Genomic DNA, 13,895 nt, shown 5'->3' with positions numbered 1-13,895 from the left:
GGTATCAAATCTCCCTTTTGTGTGTGTCTGTTGTCTCCAGATCCCCAAGTTCATTGTGAACCAGGTCAGACAACAAAACATGGAAAGTCAGCGGAAACAAAGTAAAGAGAGAGCTGTAAGAAAGCTGCTGAAGAAAATGACAACCGATAAACCATCTGACAAAGCAGCCCCAGAGGTAGGAGTTCTCATTTTATGCTCATGTAGTAATTCATATGTGTGATAAATCACTGTTAATAGTTCACAGTTTTCATTATTTATACAATGTAACACCTACTACACATTTTTGTTTACATGTTAGCTGAATTGATATAATAAAGACACAACAAAAAACTAAATAGTCATAATTTGATACCAGCCAATCACCCTGCTGTATGGTGGTCATAAGGTATAGTGCTGCTCTGAGTAGATTGTATATGCAGTCTGTTGAGAAATAGAGACATCTAGTGGTGATGTATAGGAATGGTGTTCCTATGTGGCCATATTTTTCCCGTGGTGCAACATGTGGGAGCCAAATACAGGACATTCAGACAATTATTTATAAGATACTGAACCCAAATGCATCGATACAATCAATTGCACCATTCTATATATCTATATATATATATATATATACAGTATACATGTTTTAATTGGATTCAGTAGTATCTAATGAGCACAAAATCAGTTATTGAGAGCATTTAAAAACATCTGAAGATTTCACACAAACTGAAATGAATACTGAAATTTTGGTTCTCTAACAATCCTTTCTTGCATAAAAAAAGGCATTGGATTGGGAGTCAGTGTCCAAGATTTCACTTGGCTGTGCCATTGCTTATGTGAATCAATGTGAATGTCGTGATCACCAATAGGGATTTGGCTTTTCTCTGCGCTAAATAAATTAACAATCAAGGTCTTTGGAAAACAGGCTACTATGTTATAATACTGAAATACATATAATATAGAGTACTGTCCTTCTTGACAATATGGTGGTAAATGAGTAACTACAGCAACACTTGACCTTGGGTGTTCAGCTGAGTGCTGTGAGACCAGACAGTGTTTGGAGTTTATTAAACAGAAGAGCGGGAATTTATCCAAGTCCACATTCTTGTTGCATGTTGTGTGCGATGAGGACAGTGTTTTGGACCTCAATACTGTGAAGTGTTTAGGGCTGTATGATTGACTGTATGTTTTCTCACTCTCCGTTTGTCCCTGTGTTTACAACCAGGAGAGTTCGCAGGGATTTATTCGAGTCCAAGCACCGCAGTTCAGTAAAGTGTCTATGGTGGTTCAGCTTACTGAAGAGCTGCAGGCTGCTGATGTATTAACACGCTTCCTCAGCCAGGACAGGTAATGTGTACACAGATACGGCACTGCATACAAATACACATGCAGTATTTGTGTTGGCTATATAAGGTCCATCCTTAACTTTTTCTCTTACTCTCTCTTGTGCTTTCTCTCATTGTCCCCCCAGTTCAGTGTCAGTGAAACGAGAAGAGCTGTGTCTCTATGAGATTGGTGGAAACATCAGTAAGTCTGGCTTCTACCATAAACTGATCTGATAAAATGTGAAAAACATGTACTTTCTTCGGCCTTTGCAGCTATCAGTAAGTAACTGCATCATGTGTCTCTTTTGTTGTTTCTCCTCCCTCTCCTCTTTATCTGCTGCCCCACAGAGGGGAGATGTCTAGATGGGGAAACGTATATGAAAGACCTCATCCAGCTGAACCCTACAGCAGAATGGGTCATCAAAGCTGTACAGCGATAATCCTGCTGCACGCTTGACTACTCCAAATGTTCACCATCGCATCCTACTGAGAAGAGACCTCACCTGGTTCGCTGTGGTTTCTGCTGGTTCTGGACTTACTGGCACAATCCACTTTGTAGCAGAGACATTTCTCAGCACAGGTGGTTGCATAGGGTTCACACAACTAGCTGGTCCTGAGAACTGCCAAAAAAATACAAGTAGTCCAATGGTAGTTTTAAAATGTATGAAACTCCTTTTGGTGAAATCTGTGTGGAAATACTTTTTTTCTCCACTAAGTAGAACAACCAGATTGTGAGACAAGAAAAAGGGAAAAGTATGTTCTTGGATTTACAATAACACAGACTTTTCCATTTTTCCCACCCTGCATTATGGTACAAATTAGAATTTTGGGTCTCATGTACCACCAACCTAAAGTATGTGCAGAAGAAAACCACTTGTTTTTATTAAACCTTGTCATTTGTGGAGTCCTGACAGACCAGTGTTGTACTGTGATGGAAGTATACCATTTCTCCCACTTTGTCACAGCACTTTAGCCCCAATATTGTGATTCTTAATATTATGTGCTACTGCAAGTATTGCAGTTGTATACTGTGATTGATTGCCACTAATCACTTTGTTGTGTCTGCAGTAATAAGTTGAAATAGTTAAGTTATGGGGCGATAAAATATCAATATTCTATTAAATCACAAATTAATTACATAACATAAATAAATTTAAGGTCTATTTTTATTATGACAATATTGGCCTTTATTTATTTATGGTTTCAATAAAATCCTTAAAAAGCAAATATATGTTCACAATGTTAAATGTTTATGTATCAAATTGGAGTGAATGTAAGGGAGGGGCCACAGCAGTGACCCCAAAACTTTTCATAATTATATCGTCACTGACAGCTAACCGGGGCACGCAATGATGATATCACTGTTTTTAAGGTACATTAATATTGCTGTACGTTCTAACTTTTTAAACCGTTGATGTTTGAGTGTGTTAATGTGTGAATCCATCTTCAAAAACTGCTAGTCACCAGTGAACAAACACATTTTATATATAGCCTCTGTGTAAACTCGCTTGGAATTTAATTGCCTTACAAGTTTTGTACCAAAGATTTGATAATTTTAAAAATATTTAGCGATGATTTTAAAGAAATAAATTGCTGACTGTATAAATGGCCTTCAGTGATACACTCACATGATGGGTTGCAAAAGTATCTGGACATTACTACTTTTAGCTTGTTTTGATATTTGACTCTGTACACTTCTCAGTCTGGATATGAGTTGATATAGTCCTCTGGTAAACGTTGTATTAATCCAGGAATAGAAAATCTCAATTTTATTTTTTTGGCACATATCTGTACTTCTCTTGGCTTTCACTAAGAATCTAATCTAATTCTGTGTAGTTTCTCAGTTTCAACAGTCTGTGGAAGATCATAATCTGTACCACAGAGTCAAACATTGCAGATGTAACTCTTGTGAAGAGCTGTGAAGTGTTAACAAATATTCTGTCACTGTTCAAAAATTCACTTCCTGCCTTTTATTATCTGTTTACTGTGAATGTTTTTTTTTTCAGATTATGATGTCTATGGCTTATTACTGCCTCTGAAATGACCACTAAACCAACCTGTAAATAAATATGCAATTATTAATTACCACATCTGATGGTACGAGTGCTTCTGTATGCAACACTTGCAAAGACAGCTGACAGCCCTGATCAGATACTGTTTCCTAACCCTTAACTAATTTCATGGGAGAATGAATGGCCCCAGTTAGTCAAAGGGGCAGAGTGCTAATTGTCTTAGGGAGGCTTACAGGGCCTGAGACAAAGTGCACTGGTTTACTATGGATTAGAGACCGACACCAAACGTAACAGAGACATCTATCCTCTATGGTAACAGACGTCTGAATGCAAAAATCCAAGCAACATGAGGTGAACGCATAGCAACCACATGGTTTGCTATCATGGAGAAAAGTGACATCAGTGTAGAGTAAATCGGCAAGACCCATTTCTGTCACATTTGATAAACATATACATAATATTAGTGTTTTTTTTCTTTATGTTTGTGGTGCTCCTGTGATTATTATCTTCATAACGTGTTTTGGTGTCGTGGACAAACCCGTCAGCTAGAAAAATAATTGTGTACGCACCTGATTCGCTGACACGTCTTTGCTCCCCGCTCATTGGCTACTGTCAAACTACGCGCGCTGTGATTGGTCGACCTGCGAGAATAGGAAGTGTCGATCAGTAGTAGGGGCTTAGGGTAGCTAAGTAGTATCTGGTTAATATAAAGGATAAAGATTCACCGTTTTGCCGTTAAACTCGGACATTTTGAAGTACCGAGAGGTACTCGGAAGCCATTTATTTAACCAGAGTGTTGCGTCTGTTGCGAATATTGCGCTGTTTGGTTGTGCTGTGTGGCTGTGTAACACTAGCTTGTTAGCTATCTGAACGTCAATTCAGCAGGCACTACTCTGCTAGCGTAGCTTTGCTTTGGAGTTCGGTAGCTTGTTTGACAGCTACAGTAGCTCAAATTAACCACGTTGTTATACAGAGAAAATACGGTTACGTTTTAGTGAGCGTGTGTGTGTGTGAGTTTATTTATGCTACGGATCACAGTGCGCCTCCACTGCTGCTGAATGTGTGGCGATAGAAATAGCCGCAGCTACAGCTAGCAGACTGTTAGCTCGTCAACAATGGGCTATAAGAGGCATTTAAAGACCGCAAGGACGTTTTATTGTTTCACCATTCTGCTGCTGGTCTTCGTCAAAGGAATAACAGCTGGTACGTATGTCTGTTTTGTTGCATACTTGGTTAATACCTGAAGTGTCTGTTTCTTAAACTGTTGCAGGTAGCTGCTCGTATTCAGCGATGTCAATCTCAAGTTAACACTGTATTTTGTCATGTTGTTATTTTTTAGATGAAGAGCAGCACGGTAATGAAGGACCAGAGCTGAAGGTACGCCATGAGCTGTTTGATGTTGGTCTTCAAGTTAGCATATCACACCCTGTTGATTATTGACTCGACTGATGAATTATCGATGCAAATGTGATGGGAAGTAGAAAACTATACAAATGGGTTTTGGTATCATTTTATGCATGCCATGTTATCTGCTACCCAGTATCTTTTATGGGTTGAGTCTATCACATTTTACTGTGTGTTATTTCAGGGTATTCATGATATGTTGACACTGCAACAGAGATGGGTACATTTAAGCATGTCCAAGCTATTAACCAAATGCTTTGGTACATTTTAAGGAGGAAGTGTTTTGTTAAGTTTAAAGTGACCAGTAAGAAAAACAAATGCATCTATTCTGTCCAGGTGTTGACTCCAAAAAACTATTAATTGTGTGATTTATATTTTCCAAATGACTCGAAACAACGTTAGTTCCTATTAAACATTATTAAAAAGTTTATATTCCAAGAAGACATTTTAAAGACAGTAACTGTGTTGCAAGACTTTTGCAAGATATAAATCACTATTAAGTTTACAACTAATATCCTGAATGTTCTGTAAAATAGCCATCCATAACTTTTGACTTAAACGGCTGTATTCAACCTATTTCAGTGTCCAATGTGATTCCCACTTTTCATCTGTTCCTTTACAATAACTTATCTTATCCCTTCAGTCGTACCATGACCCAGACTCTGAAGAGGAAGACGTTCGTCTGGCGTCGGGAATTGTGGCTGGTGCTTCTGTGACCTCTGCTCGTGAAGTCTCCCAAGACGAGAAACAGACACCTGACGATGGACTGGAGGGAGAGGAGAAGGAGGACCTGCCTGAACAGCCTCCTCCAGTTGAGGAGAAATCTAAAGAGGGTAAGGAGTAAGTTTTGGCTCAAACAGTGAGCAGCCAGAAAAAAGACCCACAGGATAACTGGTTAGATAGTTAACTTTGAGCATGCACTCCTTGTCTCATCGTTAGTTGCATTTAATGTTGTGAGTTGAGTTTTGAGCTTCTGTGTTTTAACTACAGAACACATGCTCTGCTTTTCCTGGTTGGTTTTCTTGGCTTATGTACGTGTCTCCAAATGCCTGTGTGAGACAGAGATCATGAGCTGGCATACTGTGTGTTACTGATAGCAGACTGCCTGTTTTTTCCTGTCCAATTAAAGCCAGACATGGATGAAGCAGTGGAATAGCTATGAAACTTTACACTAGAAAATGTGGCTTTCATATGCTTCTTAAAATAAGCACTTGTATGGGGACACCCACTATGACACCACTGAAATAGGATTATGGCAGCTGATTATTTCACTTATCCTGTAAGGCTTTGAATATCTGTGTTAACAGCTTGGACACTGCAGTTTCAAATGTAACATCTAACTATTGTAAAGAGGGATGAAATCATTTATCTGTAATTATCTTGCAGAACTACTGATACACTTTATGTTCTATGAAAGCCAAAGTATGTTTGTAAAGTTTTATTTAATGAACTTTACTAGAAAAACTGAATTTGAAGAGTCAGAACGGCTGTTCGTTGTTGGTAACAATAGTGATGTCAGTTAGATTTGGTTAGATCTATAATATATTAAATCATCCATCTGTGCACACTACATCTTAACATTTCTTAAAAACTACAGGTTATAAACTTATTTTTAAAATAAAATGATCAGTTATCTTATCTGTATCAACCACGAGAAGCAGGTAGCCCAGGTCTGTTATTGTATCAGCTGAACTATTTTAAATGCTTAGATGTTCCAAAGTACTTTAGCACCATATGAGTTATTTAAGACCTTAAGATTTACCTTGCCTCAAATGACATCTGTTTTAGAGAATGAAGTCTGTCTTGTCTTATTTTGTAAGCTTCGTTGAGTCTTGTCCTGCTTTCAGTTTTGCTGACTCTGAGCAAAGACGTGTGTGGTTTCAGAGCAGCGCCAGATTGGATAAACGGTTAAACCCCATGAGAAATTAACAACGCTTTGCACCTGTGGCCCCTCTTGCAGACAGTTGCATCATTTTACTTGAGGATTGTTAGTCTTCTTCCAGCTGTCGTTATAACATTGAGCTTGTATGAAGATGGAGATTTACTGACATTTATTAAAACTAACAGACTGTCTGTTTAATATCAAGTTGTAAATCCTGAACTACTGTTTCTTAGGGAAAAAAAGAGATTACATTGGATATGGTAACACTTTTTTCATGTTATCATACTATATCCAATTATTACTTATATACTTTATTGTTTTTAGTTTTTTGTATGATCTAATGTATTTATGTGATGTGTTTTGTTTTTTGATACAGTTCCTGTTGTGAATGGAGGTACAGCCCATGGAGAGCCCTGCATCTTCCCCTTCCTCTTTCAGGGGAAGGAATACTTGGACTGTACCACTGATGGACGGGGGGATGGACGGCTGTGGTGCGCCACAACCTACGACTATGACCAGGAGAAGAAGTGGGGTTTCTGTGAGAGTAAGTCTTCAATTTAATACCTTCACTATCATAATATAAACATTTCCCCAAAACAAATGTGGCAGTTGTTGTTATTATCATTATTATTATTATTATCATCTTTTTTTAAAGCCAAAATGCAGCCATTTATCAGCCTAAAATAGTTTATTTGCTTAAATGGTTGGATAAACCTTTTTCAATATGCTTGGCTCATTTCCCACAAAGTCAGTAGATAAAGATAAATTGTTCATCAATGCCTCAACAGCTTCTGAAACTAGCCTGAGAGCATGGTTTCACTTCCAAAATTGCTATTGCCCCCTCTGCTGCCAGTTTTATAATCCTTTTTAGTTTCTTAATCTGTATCTTCTCTTTTCCCCTTAGCGGAGGAGCAGGCGCAGCAGAGACTGCAGGCGGAGGAGGCTGAGGAGCAGTATCAGACTGTCCTGCACATGCTCAATGCCACCACCAGGAAAACCCAGAAGAAAGAGTGAGTTACTTCCTTCTGATTAGTTTCATTGGTTTTCTATCAGCAAATCTTCTGTGTTGAACTTCTCTGTATTGTTTTAAACAGCATGTGGATTTGTAGGTAACAAATGGCATTATGACAAAAATGGTGTCATTTTGTTCATGAAATCTTAGATCTTATTTTTTGATATGGCTTTAGCAGCATAGACCCCAACACACTGACAATGGTAGATCTTTGCTCTATTTTTTTTTTTCAACCATCAGGACTGCTGGAAGACCAGCCAGCTCACACAAGATGTCTCATTGTTTGTTTTGAAACACTGCATATTAAAACCAAGAGCCAATCAAGCCTTCTGTGTGAACAGTCATCTTATCATGTGGCCTAAAGCTTCTTGTTTACTCTTGTTTAACAGTTGGCATTATTTGAGCTGATTGTAAATTTAGTTTTGGTATGGCTATATCTATTTTATGTGTGCTTTGTTTCCATGTGACTTTGCTCAGCACATCATTATTTGCTCTAGGTGTCATACTGTTTGTTATGTACACATCAATTTTATTATGCTCGTGTCAAGTTGACCTCTCTTGCGCCACTTCTGCTTATCCAACCACTCTCTCAGATTATATGAAAAGCTACTGAAAGTAGCAGAGAAGGGCCACCAGAAAGCCATGGAGAAGGTGGCGTATGCCATGCTGTTTGGAGACTACATGAACCAGAATGTCACCAAGGCCAAAGAAATGTTTGAGAAGCTTGCAATAGAGGGCTCACCTAAAGCTCAGACGGTAAAGATCTCATCCAAAAAGTGTGGAAAACATTTTGACCTGACATCTTATTAAATTGGCTGATTATTTGTATTTAAAGAATCAGTTGTGTAACACTGGGCTTTCTTTGCTTTTCCATAGGCTCTTGGCTTTCTGTACGCAGCAGGACTTGGAGTTAACTCGAGTCAGGCAAAGGTACTTTTTTTATTCTGTATGATTGAAATTGTGTCTTACTAAAATGCACATATTGTAAATTACTTTGGACAAAAACGTTTTACAAACATAATGTATTTAATGTCTCCTTTCTAAACAACTGTTACCTAAACTCTCCATTTTTCAGGCCTTGGTTTACTACACCTTTGGGGCACTAGGTGGAAACTTGGTAGCTCATATGATTCTGGTGAGTTCATTTGTCTGTCAGTGGAGCAATGACACAGTCATGTTACTTCTAAAGTATTAAAAAAAAAGCAATATTTTCTCTTATTGTTTCATTAGGGATACAGATACTGGGGAGGTGTTGGTGTTCCCCAGAGTTGTGAGTCTGCACTAACACACTACAGGCTTGTGGCAAATCAGGGTGAGCATTTACTGAATTTTTAAGATATGATATTCAGGTTCTGGTTCTTCTTGAGCAAATAACCTCCATCTGCTTTTGCTCCACTCTGTACTCCCTCACCACCTGCAGTGGCCAGTGATGTATCCCTCACAGGGGGCTCAGCGGTGCAGAGGATCAGGCTGCTGGATGAGGTGGAGAACCCGGGATCTACCAGTGGGATGTTGGAGGAGGACTTGATCCAGTATTATCAGTTTCTAGCTGAGAAAGGAGATGTACAAGCTCAGGTAAATAGTGTCCTCATTAATCAATGTCTTTTGTTCAGTGAAGCAATTTATTTATACAACCATTACAACTTGCTTTTGCAGATCAGGGACAGTTTTTCTTTAATAAAAAAAATATAAAATCTGTTACAATTTATTTATAGAACATATTATTATGTCACAGAAAACAGCTGCATGCTTTCCTGCTTAAACAGACCTCACTGTGCTGCCTCACAGCCAAATGTTAGATAAGCATGAGTAAAATGTGTTTTCCATTTTCATAGGTCAACAGAGAAATTTCACTAGTAGTTGTGACTTGATTACAGCATATTTTCTGCTACGTTTCAGTTGTCATCAAGTCTGTCTCATGGTCAGGAAGATAATTATAGATGTAGCATGAAGGGAAAACAACAATTCACAACAGTCATAATCTCATTGCAAATATCTCAGGTATATTACATTTATGTAATTAGAGGAAGCCAATACGTCATTGTGTGAACGTAAAGTATCAATCTGTTCAATTCTATTTATAATTCTAATTTTGTGTCATGTAAGTTAACCGAGCTCTTTATTTCCCCTGACAGGTTGGGTTAGGTCAGCTACACCTGCATGGAGGACGTGGAGTAGAACAGAATCATCAGGTGACCCTTTTATTCAAAGAAGTATTGTATTCTTGTGATTGTAATTTGCACCAGTAAATGTATTAATGATGCTTCCCATCCAACAGAGGGCGTATGACTACTTCACACAGGCTGCAAACGCAGGGAATACACATGCTATGGCTTTCCTCGGCAAGGTGAGTGAGGTGTCAGAATGAGGTGGAAGCTGATTTATTTCTAATGAGACAGTTTTATTTATTTACTTCTTCTTTTTTGTTTTACTATTACTAGCTTGCTGGATATTGTCCTTTAGCAAACCAACTAGTTCAATATATTCAAATAGTTTCTTGTTGCCCATCCGTTTCACTTCTGTGTTTGTAAACATTATAATTGTGGTGCCCATACTGTGTCAGCACTTGGAAGAAGCAGTCAGTGAGTTAAGGAGAGATGGTCTAAACTGAATCCAAAATAAATCAACCCAATGACTTGGCATTGCTGTTTTAATAGAGGGAGGTGCAGTGCATTTGTATTTGAGGCACTGCATCAAGTTCTTGGTTTCTAAGAGACTGTTTTACTCCTTCTGTCCTTTTAGATGTACTCGGAAGGCAGCGACTATCTCCCTCAGAACAACGAGACAGCCCTGCAGTACTTTAAGAAGGCCTCTGACCTGGTAAGAATTAAGCTGTATATATGTATCAGCATTTATCAGCACAGTTATTCGTTAAGAAAGAGAAGCAGAAAGCAGCACTCTATTATCTCTGGAGAGAAAGAGGTTTCTGTTACTGTACACATTTTTACCTCTTGCTGATGTGTTATTCAGTTGTTATTCACTATCCTCTTTTATCCAGGGTAATCCAGTGGGGCAGAGTGGCCTCGGTATGGCCTACCTATATGGAAGAGGTGTCCCAGTGGTAAGAAACCATTACAATTTACAATCCTTTTTTAAAATCATGTCGAAGTTTTAAGATACACCCTCTCAGACCCATTTTAATTTGCAGCTTGCTCTGTCTTGCTAACTTGGCAGCTACACTTTTTGGCACTAGGATTTGGAATATTATGAAATTAAAAGTAAGGTGAAATTTAAATCTCAGTGGAGGCGTTTGGCGTACGAGGGTTTCATTTTGATAGCAAGCATGTCACTCATGCTGAAATGAGATGAGTGGCCATTTGAAAGTTGTGTGTTTGTGTCTTCAGAACTATGAGCTGGCACTGAAATACTTCCAGAAGGCAGCAGAGCAGGGCTGGGTGGACGGACAACTCCAGCTGGGCACCATGTATTACAGTGAGTGTTGAGAGCTGAAACTGTGTGTGTACATCTGTGCATGGTGTGTGCTTGTGGTACATAGCGTCCTTTCTCCTTGTTGTCTTTCTGGTAGATGTCATTCCTGCATTTGAAAATTTTAATAATTAGTTTCTTTCACTATCCCTCAATCAGTCTCTCCCTTTACATCATTTTCATTTCTGTTGGCTAGAATACTTCTTTTCTCCTCCATTTAAAAAATGTATTTCTCTCTTCTTCCTGTCATTCCTCAGATGGCATTGGTGTGAAGCGTGATTACAAGCAGGCACTTAAATTCTTCAACCTGGCCTCACAGGCAGGCCACATCCTGGCCTTCTACAACTTGGCCCAGATGCATGCGACTGGTACTGGTGTGATGCGCTCCTGTCACACTGCTGTGGAGGTGAGGCACCCAGGAGCTGCTGCTCCATTCTCTTTGTTAAATTGAGGTGAATTGAGAATGTTTCTCTCTGTGATTCAGCAATCACTCATCCATTTAAGCCCATAGGGATGTCACGATACCAGAAATGTGTGTTTGTTGCTTCAGTGCAGCCTTGGCCAACCTGGATTACCTGGATGAACTGTATTCTGCTAAATTTTCCTTGTCTGTACATCTTTTGTGCAGATTCCATTAATAAATCACTCTTATTTGATTTTTGTTGGTGGTGTGGTGAGTGTGTGGCTTCCCATCGCTCTCTTTCTCACATCTGACCAGGAGCTCAGCACCACCCGTGGCAGTGTTTTCACTGTACAAACACACAGCACAGCGACAGAGACACAGATGGAGAGGAGAGTTGAGAAGGAGCGCTGTATATGAAAGTTTTGCGAGTAAATCACCTGTACCTCTGCACTTGTCGCCATCTTCGACATGTTCTTCTTGTGGCATTTAACAGCCTACTAGAGTATTTGTAGGCTTATATGCTGCGCTGTCAGGTCCGGAGAAATTGCATACTGGGTACCTACGGTACTGTAGAAAAACGAGTACCTTCTTGTTATCAGAATGTTCTTGACTTGGTCACGAAAGTATTCAAAAAGTAACGATCTCCTGACATCCCTAGAAGCCCGTATGCTGCATATGTTGCTCGTCATTTGAGTTGAACAGTTATTATTCATTTTTAGTCCCCTTCGAGCTGTCTTTCTTTACACTCTTGTATGGTTTTGGAAGTGGTAAAGTGATACATTATGTGCCTGTATCTTCTTTGCAGCTTTTCAAGAATGTGTGTGAGCGCGGCCGCTGGTCAGAGCGTCTCATGACGGCCTACGGCAGCTTTAAGGAGGGTGAGACGGATGCTGCGCTGGTCCAGTATCTGCTGCTGGCTGAGCAGGGCTATGAGGTGGCCCAGAGCAATGTGGCCTTCGTTCTGGACCAGAGTAAGAAAAACACAACATTAGTTTATATTAGTGTCTAAAAAAAAAAAAAAACTCTTTAGTCTTTGTGTCGCTATTACAAAAAAACTCTGACCCTGTGGAAGACAGATAAACTGTATGTAAATATGATAGCATATATAAAGCACGCATGTTTGTCTAGTTTCCTTATTCTGCTGTGTGACCTTTTGGTGATCTAACAAGGAATATTTATGTTAATAGTATCTACACTTATTTCCCTGAAATGTAACAAGTGGCAGTAGGCACAGTTCATATTTAAGTAAGTCTTTGCCTTAGTTTAATCACAATTGGTTTGCTTCTTGGTAAACAAAAGCAACACTGATTTAGTGAAAACATGTTGGGGAAAATGCTTGTGTGTTTCATTATGTACATTTTCCCCAAATTATAATCCACCAACTTTAGTAAAAAAAAAAAACAACAACAACTTGCTAACCTTTTGTTGTCTTTTGTATTGATTGTAACAAACAGAAGGAGCAAAGATTTTCAGTGAGAATGAGACCTACCCTCGTGCTTTGCTGCACTGGACAAGAGCTGCAGCACAAGGTGAGTCGGTACACACTGTCCCTCATCCATTTTATTTCTGTGCTGGATTTATTTTTAGCATTTAACATATCAGGAACCCATCTATGTTTGTTTTACATAAAGAAAACAAGTTGAATTTGGCTCCTTAAAACCACCAACAATCTGCTAAGAATGGAAGCTGACATATGTAATTGTCATTCCCAGGTTACACTGTGGCAAGAATAAAACTAGGGGACTACCACTTCTACGGCTACGGAACAGATGTGGACTACGAGACAGCTGTCATCCACTACAGACTGGCATCAGAGCAGCAGCACAGTGCCCAGGCCATGTTTAACTTGGGTTACATGCATGAGAAAGGCCTTGGCATCAAACAGGTGGGCATGGAGTTTCACTGGTGAATACAGTTAATGCATTTGCGTGTGTCAAATTGAAAAGATGTGTGATTCAGAATTGTTTAATTTGGCTCCGCAGGACATCCATTTAGCCAAACGTTTCTACGACATGGCAGCAGAAGCCAGTCCTGATGCCCAGGTCCCAGTTTTTCTGGCCTTGTGCAAGCTGGGTCTGATTTACACTCTGCAGTACCTGCAGGATCTTAACGTGAGTACTGCTTGTTAAATTCTCCAGCTGGAGTTGTGACAATTTGGCTTCCAAACAGAAACTCAAGATTGTAATTCATCTAAGTTAAAAGCTTTAATAGAGGGAACTGAAATGAATCATATGCGTCTTTGTCCTCCATCCTCTCCCCATTTGGCTTCGGCTCCTGTCAGTTGAAGGAGCTGATTTCTCAGGTGGACCTGGACCAGCTTCTGGGCCCGGAGTGGGACCTCTACCTCATGACCGTCATCGCCCTGCTGTTAGGCACAGTCATCGCCTACAGACAGCGCCAACACCAAATCATAGTTCCCCCTCGCCCACCTGCCCCTGCCCCTGCCCCTGCC

General features: G+C 39.6%; 2 protein-coding genes across 2 annotated transcripts in view; both read left to right on the top strand.

Moving 5' to 3' along the window:
• Positions 1-3,394, top strand: part of arhgap18 (Rho GTPase activating protein 18) — a 23,446-nt gene extending 20,052 nt beyond the window's left edge. Inside the window, exons 15-18 of the mRNA XM_035678160.1 lie at positions 41-175; positions 1,205-1,326; positions 1,451-1,506; positions 1,653-3,394. Coding sequence (XP_035534053.1) covers positions 41-175; positions 1,205-1,326; positions 1,451-1,506; positions 1,653-1,744 — 405 coding nt within the window. The 3' untranslated portion in view covers positions 1,745-3,394. The remainder of the gene's footprint in view (positions 1-40; positions 176-1,204; positions 1,327-1,450; positions 1,507-1,652) is intronic.
• Positions 3,395-3,948: 554 nt separating this feature from the next.
• Positions 3,949-13,895, top strand: part of sel1l (SEL1L adaptor subunit of ERAD E3 ubiquitin ligase) — a gene marked incomplete in the record, with an annotated part of 11,789 nt that continues 1,842 nt past the window's right edge. The window contains 21 exon segments of the mRNA XM_035678553.1: positions 3,949-4,519; positions 4,656-4,693; positions 5,364-5,553; positions 6,979-7,146; positions 7,507-7,612; positions 8,208-8,370; positions 8,491-8,544; positions 8,690-8,749; positions 8,845-8,926; positions 9,035-9,189; positions 9,750-9,806; positions 9,893-9,961; positions 10,357-10,434; positions 10,613-10,675; positions 10,959-11,046; positions 11,298-11,446; positions 12,249-12,414; positions 12,898-12,972; positions 13,156-13,328; positions 13,426-13,554; positions 13,725-13,895. Coding sequence (XP_035534446.1) covers positions 4,432-4,519; positions 4,656-4,693; positions 5,364-5,553; positions 6,979-7,146; positions 7,507-7,612; positions 8,208-8,370; positions 8,491-8,544; positions 8,690-8,749; positions 8,845-8,926; positions 9,035-9,189; positions 9,750-9,806; positions 9,893-9,961; positions 10,357-10,434; positions 10,613-10,675; positions 10,959-11,046; positions 11,298-11,446; positions 12,249-12,414; positions 12,898-12,972; positions 13,156-13,328; positions 13,426-13,554; positions 13,725-13,895 — 2,322 coding nt within the window.

This window comes from Morone saxatilis, unplaced genomic scaffold, assembly GCF_004916995.1.
Source record: "Morone saxatilis isolate NCDOM2014 unplaced genomic scaffold, NCSU_SB_2.0 Contig7, whole genome shotgun sequence".
Lineage (NCBI taxonomy): Eukaryota > Metazoa > Chordata > Actinopteri > Moronidae > Morone > Morone saxatilis.
Note: the sequence above shows the minus strand (reverse complement) of the source record. Positions and strands in the feature narration are given on the sequence as shown.